This window comes from Empidonax traillii, unplaced genomic scaffold, assembly GCF_003031625.1.
Source record: "Empidonax traillii isolate 1590-97213 ecotype Southwest subspecies unplaced genomic scaffold, ASM303162v1 scaffold390:size799922, whole genome shotgun sequence".
NCBI lineage: Eukaryota > Metazoa > Chordata > Aves > Passeriformes > Tyrannidae > Empidonax > Empidonax traillii.
Window position 1 is genome coordinate 597,874 of NW_020955583.1, and position 7,215 is coordinate 605,088.

At 40.2% G+C, this 7,215-nt stretch overlaps 1 protein-coding gene across 2 annotated transcripts in view; it reads right to left on the minus strand.

Annotated features, from left to right (window-relative positions):
- Positions 1-652: 652 nt before the first annotated feature.
- The window catches only part of BASP1 (brain abundant membrane attached signal protein 1), a 52,548-nt gene continuing 45,985 nt past the window's right edge, over positions 653-7,215 (minus strand). Inside the window, exons 1-2 of one of the 2 annotated variants that reach the window (XM_027893494.1) lie at positions 3,535-3,558; positions 653-2,297 (exon numbers count right to left, since the gene is read on the minus strand). In XM_027893494.1, coding sequence (XP_027749295.1) covers positions 1,557-2,288 — 732 coding nt within the window. In that variant the 5' untranslated portion in view covers positions 2,289-2,297; positions 3,535-3,558 and the 3' untranslated portion in view covers positions 653-1,556. Of the gene's footprint in view, positions 2,298-3,534; positions 3,559-7,215 lie in introns of those variants that run through there. The other variant, XM_027893493.1, reaches the window with a different exon arrangement.

The window sequence follows — 7,215 nt, forward strand, 5'->3', positions numbered from 1 at the left end:
CTGCTTTAACCAGTTTTGTGAATCCTAGGTTCTGTGTTTGAAATCGTCCATATCCAGCAAGGGCACTATTCAGCAGAAACTGCAGTTATTCAGCAGTTCTGTTGAACAAAAATGGGGTAAATAGGCAAAAGTAGAAAAAAATGTTGTTTATGCTGGGCTAAACTCTGCTCAGCTACACAAGGTTATTCATATTTGAAATGCACAGAACTGGCCTTTTGTGGCAGCTGCGGTTCATCTCCTACACAATAGCAATGGGGGAAAGAACAAAGTCCATTAGCACTAGAAATATTTTAATAGGACTAGGATTAAATTTTATTGCCTCATTTTAAAAGATCAGTTTATCAAATCCACTGTCTTAGTCCCAGTTAAAATCCAATCAGCACGCCTCTGGCTCTTCAAAATAGCAAGAGAGCATTTTTTTCACATGTTAAGGCAGGCAAAAGCCATTTCCACTTTGCCTGGGATAAAACACACAAAAGATGTGCTGTTCCTTGGCCACATCTTCCAACCTCACCTGGGAACACTTGTGGCTGTTGGAGTGTGACTATTTATAGGAAAGTAAACAGCCCCAGATGTAATACTTATCTAAGAACCTCCTTTGCCTAGTTCTCAAGGGGTAAAAGTGAAGATTTAATCAGTCTTTACACTTATATATTTTTTAAATTATTTAACTTTTATTACTGTTGCACCATTTATACAATTACATATAATTTCAATGCATCCATTGTACATTTTGTTTTTTCATTTGTTTTCCAATGAGTGTGTGTTGGTGTCTGTGACACAGAATGGAAGAGAAACTGGAACTGCAATGAACGCAGACTTTTTCATTTCCACTGACCAATAAACAGAACTACAGGTGCACCCAACCACGGACATGCATTAACTCGTCATGAGAAATCTAGGTAGGCTAAGTAGGATGAGAATGCTTTTTACTCCCAAAAAATATTTGGAGAGGAAGAATTGGAGGATTGGCATTGAGAAATATGTGGACAGCTAGGTGGGTTTTGTCTGAAAGTTGGCATTCATCCACTGCATAAAAAAAATATCAAAATAAGAAAGGCTGTAAATAATTAAAAAAAAGAAAAAAAGAAAAAAAAAAAACCAAAACACAGAAAATACTGCTTTCATAAAGATCTGATTGCCTTGGCACAAACCTAGTGGGCAGAATCCAACGCATCACTCCCAAACCCCATTACAGAACAAAAAGAAGATTTTGATACACTGGTGAAGTGCATTTACAGCAGTTCAGATACAAAAGATGTGCTGTACTTTCAGACATCCATTTATTCTACTTTTTTTTTTTAATCCAGGACTTGTGTCAAGTTGGCAGAAAGTATATTAGATATTTCCCCACAAAAATACTATTTGGATTCTCCCCCCTCCCTCCCTCCCAACTTGATGGGACATCCTTTTCATTTTCTCTCTTTTCTTTTTTCCTCCTTCTTTTCTGGGCAATACATATTTGTTATTTCAGATCCGAAACGAGTTAGTATAGCTGAAAAAATAAAAAAAAGACACAGGTTGTTTTAAGTGGTTGTTTCAACAGGCTGTCCAATTTAATCTTGCACTGCTATGGTTTGATCCGAATTAGTGGCTGGAACTTCAGAAGGTTTCGCTTCCTCTGGCGGGGCTGCAGGGTCTGAGGCCTTAGCAGTCGAACTAGGTGCTGCTGTTGCCACGGGCTCCTTGGAAGAAGGCACAGCCTCGTTGCTGCTAGGTTTTGAGTCTGAAGCTGGGGCCACTTCACTTTTAGTTTCTTGGGCTGCAGGCGTTGCGGGAGCCTCAGTCTTTTTGGCTTCCCCTTCCTCTTTGCTCTTGTCATCTGCTTTACTGGGAGCTGTGGCTTCTGAAGGCTGGGAAGCTTTTGCATCGTTGCTAGGCTCAGAAGTTTTGGATGCTTCGCTACTGGCAGTGGGAGCAGAGGCAGCAGTTGGCTCCTCTTGCTTGGGTGCCTGTTCTGTGTTCTTCTGTGGCTCTACTTTCGCATCAACGACAGACTCTGACTTCTCAGGTTCTGGTTTCTGGGTTTCTTCCTGGGTCACTGTTTTCTCCTTCTCCCCTTCTTTTTCTTCTGTCTTATTGGCAGCGACCTGAGTATCCTTTTCACCCTTCTCCTCCTTGTTGTTCTCCTTCACTTCTGTGGTCTCTGTAGTTTTCTGGGCATCCTCAGCCTCCTTTGGAGTCTCCTCTTCTTCAGCTGCTGCTCCTTCAGCCTTCTTGTCTTTGTCTTTAGCTTTTTCATCATTGACACTGTATCCCTTCTTCTTCTTGCTCAGTTTGCCTCCCATGTTGAAACTCTGTAAAGGAAAAGAGAAAGAGGTGATTACTCAAAGTTCAGCATTCATCACTGAGTGAATCAAATCCAGATCCACTGAGGTGCTAAGGAAAAATTGATGCTGGTTCCTAAAAAAGGAGACTACATGAGGTTTGATAAGACATTATCAGCTGAACGCACTGATGCTGCTGAGCTCCTCCCCTACTGAGTTTATGTCCTACTCAGCCCTGCAGCATTTCAGTCAGCAAAAACCCCTCTGCCACATCCCCTTATGAACAGTCCTCTGAACACCTCTAACCCTGTTTATTGTACAGTGGGGAGGAAGAGGATGGAGTGATAAGATGATGGAGGACTAACATACAACACAATCTTTTGTGTCCTGAGAAGGGATAGAAGTCGAAAAAAAAAATATTTGTATTCAGGTTGCATGCTAACTGAATTTGACTGTCAATCTTGGCATTCACACCTGGTTAACACAAAGCCCACTACACTTTAGCAAAGACTAATGAACCATCTTTTCATTCAGGTTGGAAAAATCAAAGGAAGAATTTGGAAAAATCAAAGTGAGAAGGCAAATGCATAAGATTGTGTCTACTCCCTACATCTCAGTACCTGTTACCCTAGCAGCCAGCTCCCACAGTAGATACAGCCTATGTGGAGGGTTGACGGTATCCAGAGGCCAGGAATATGTGCCTCCCTCACCCAGAGGGATGTGGGCACCAACCTTCAGCTGCCCCAGAAGTAAGAGCAGCTCCCACACAGAGTCCCACCCAGTCCCACACCTCCCGCAGGTATTGCCCACACGAAGTCCTTCATTTCCACACACAGCAGGATGGGAAACAGGGAACCGAAAGCACAGGAAGACTGTGGTGGCTCCATAAGACAAAAGAAACAGGAGACACAGATATATTGGGTGATTAATGAACATGAAAACCTCTATGAATGGCTGAAAAATACATTTCTGGTATTAAAGCAAATATACAATTCATGTTCAATTAAAAGTTAAGGAAAAAACATTTCCATGTTTCATACCATTTGAAATTAGGAGGAGGTGGCTATTTTCAAAGAACTCTCAAACAGATGTTTAATGTAAGAACTTCTCCAAGGGGGATGAATTATCCTAATATTCTGGTTTGCACAAGTAGATAGAATTACATAGGTTGTATATTTTTCACACACTTGCTAAAACCATGAGCACAAACCTGCAAAAATTCATATGAGCACATGTAGAAGGCTGAATAGTAAATAATATTACATACCACTAAGAACTAACTGCCTCTCAGTAGATTTTCTGTTATCACAGATACAAGCCCCAGGCAGAGCCCAACAGCAAACTATCCATGTGTCTTGGGCAAAAATGAGATATTATGGTCAGCAGAGATCTTTCTGATTTCAGCTTTCAAAAAGAGTAACAATTTGCAAATACTGCTGAAATGTTAGCACACAGCCCTGCAGAATGGTAATGTGATGTTACTGAAACACTTCTTTGTTGTCTGAAATTTTACAGGGAACAGCAATAAAAGGATTAACTTCCACAGAGACAGCTGAGCAATCTAATCTCTACCTTTATGACAAGAGATATCAGGTTTTTAGGTATTTAGGGCAGGCTATGGACATTAGTTTATTATCTAACAAATTTACAGTCATCTTGATTACTCTCTAAATATTGCCCAGATTATTGTTTATGTACAGTCCCAACTAAATACTTTAAAAGGGCTTTTGCAAATCAGCAGGATTGGAGATTTATACTAAAACCATGTGTGTATCCCAATTTGTAAGCCCTAATTAAGTCTGTATTTTTTTTCCAGCAAAGCCCAGATACTGTGAGCCTAATTTCATTTGCTATGTCTTCTGTATTTTTCAAGATTTTGCAGTTTCATGGATAGTAGTAACTTCCTACAATTTATATTTCCTTCCACAAAAATATTTTAATCTCAGATACAGCTGGATACTGAATGTGTATGTCAAAGGACCTTTAAGAAGCAGAAAAGCATGCATATGAGAACTGTGCTCCCAAACTATGAAAAGAAACATGCAGTGTCTTTGCTTGGAGGTATACTGTGAAATCGCTGTGTCTCAACTTGCATCACAGCCAGCTGGCTCAAGATACTAGAGCAGAAGACGGAGAAAAGATTCAGAGACTATCATTATGGTCTATTAATAAATATTTACACTTACAAATGGACCGCCACCTTCCAAAATAGTTTCAACTCCTTTATTACACAATAGATTCACTCTTTGTGACACTGAATCTCATATTTCCCTATTAAAAAGCTGCCTAGATCATCATGATAACAGCTATGCCAGGCTATAATGCAGAAGCACAGCAACCACGGAGGTCATAGCCCAGGTAGCAAAGTTACAATGTCCCTTTCCTCCTATATCTAAATTACAAACATTCCTCCTTCTCCTCTACCCAACCTTCTGATAACATATCTGTGCTCCCCATCACCTCCAGAAACAGCCCCCATGTGCTCCACTGCCTCAAACAGATACTGATCTCATCCCCGTCCCACTTTAACTGTGCCTGAAGCACAGCTCTGAACCATCCAGCACGGGGTCTCAGGGTGTAGCAGACATAAACTAGACCTTAAAAAGTATTCTAAAATTAAAACTAGCTATACCTGTAAGAAGACCAGCATGCGGATCAAGCTGCTTAAACATCTCTGTGACTGTGCTGGGTATTCTTGCAAGGCTAATCCTGCGTGGTATTAAATGAAAGTGAAACAGTGAAACGTTTCCCAGGTGAAACAGACAGCAAAGTTTCAAAAAGTTGTTGCGTTAAATCAACTCAGTATTACTACCTGCATGTTAACACTTGCAAGGATACAGATCTTTTTTCTCCCCACACACCAAAAGACTAAATTCTTTAAAAAAGGAGATAATCACTCTGTCCCAGTGAGACTGATGGCCCTGGATTTGTTGCCCAGCCTCTTCTACTTCTCCTGCCTCTCCCTGATCTCATAATCATTGCCTTCACCTTATGAATTACAGATCCAGGACAAAAATTCGCCTAAACTATTTACCAGGCAGGCTAAACCACAGTATGTCTTCAGTTATTTGCACTGCCACTGACACATACAGGTTTGGAACTATCCCTTGCAGTTGCCAACTGAGCGCAGTGCTCTTTGTAGTAAGCACATACCAAAGGAAGATCCTTGAAAATTTTGGTGCTGAGCACCATTCCTATAAAATGGCACAGCATTGGATGTATGTGCCTTTCCTACTACTGGAGAGAAAAAGGTATAGAGAGAGACAGTCTCGAAGCAGATTTTATATAAGAGGTTGCAACATAGTAGTTTTCAGGGAACTTGGATGAACCAGTTGGCAGGCAAGTGCTTCAGGAGAGCAAGGTTAAAGACAATACCTGGAAGTTAGACTTTATCTGCTTCTCAGGCTGCTCAGTATTCTTTGTATTGCTCTTGTCATGGAAAAATAAAGACATCCAGAGATCATTGTGGAGGACTTTTGCAACAAGAGCAAGGATTTATTCAGTTTCTAAGACCTGCTGTACATTCTGCTCATCCTGAAGTTTCCATTCTGCAGCAAGAAGGAACAGAATCAGAGAGCTTGCACAGGTATGTTTCTTATTGTATAGCATATATAATCTGCTTCTGTTTGGATTACAAATATCATGTTTACAGGTCAAATGGAGCATGTTAAGCACTTTGAAATTTGAATATTTGTGATTATCAGGATTTCCTGGGATAATAGTCTCAAAAAAAGATTTAATGTCCATAATACCAAAATGCAAGAGAAAGAAGAACTCACAGATCATTTCAGATTTTCCATCTGAAGACTTAACTGGTCTGATGGACATGAGTCCCTGGAACATGGGCAGCATAAATTTGTACAGTTTGTGAAAAGATTATTACTTTGAAGTTTTATACTTCCAATTGTGCTTCTATATTGAAATATTCCCTGGAATTAGACTCTTACTGTCTCTTTTGTCAGTAAAGATTTGTCCACCCAATTGGTTTTCTTTTGTGTTTATAAATTTCTAAATATTTCTTTTAGCATGCATTTTCACATGCCATTAAAGAGTCCGACTACAAGAACAGACTTGCTATCACCCTCACTCAAAGTACTGAGAGCAGGGCATCAAGAAAGGACAAACCTGCAGATACCACCTGTATGTTACCTCAGTCTGATTGCCATAGCTAAATTTCCAAAGCTCCTGTTCACCCCCATGTGAAGTGTGGGGAGCTCAGCCTACCTCCAGAAAAACCGGTTCAGGAAGACAATAGGTATCTTCTGAAATTCCACTGCCTTCAGCGCAACGTAGGCACGTGCGGTGGGTCAGGCCAAAGTAGCCCTTGCACAAGCCTGTTCCCAGGCATGAGTTATCTCATATTGCCTGCAGACAAGTGCTGTAAAATGCACATCCCTCCCAAGGCAGAGTTTCAACACTCCAAATCAAAGGAAATACCGATCCCAGAAACTGCCCCATCCCCCATCTGCTGAAAATAAATAGAAAGATCCTGAAGAAGCCATTACATCTCTATGCCTCACTGATTCACCATACACCTTCATTAAAACAAACAAAAAAATAAACAAAAGCATAGCAAGATTTTATAAAGGGATATATATGGGAAGTTAAGGAAACAAGGAATCTGCAAATACAGTTTTCAAAAGATTTTCTATAAATTTTATGAAACAAAAAACCCCCAAACTTACTATTTCTCAAAATATGCAGTACAATTTCATGCTTCCCATTACATATACTCTTGCATTATGATATTATGAACACACACTCAAGAGACATCCCTACCTCACCAGGCAAGGTCAATCAGTTTTCCAGGTTAATCTTAGGATATGTCTGTAGCATACCCTTAGATAGAATTAGACTTACTAGCATTGCCTTTTAGCAACACAGCTATGCTTTTCTGTTCTCTCTCAATTATCTTCACATATCTTCCTTTTCCTCTGATTTTACTTGG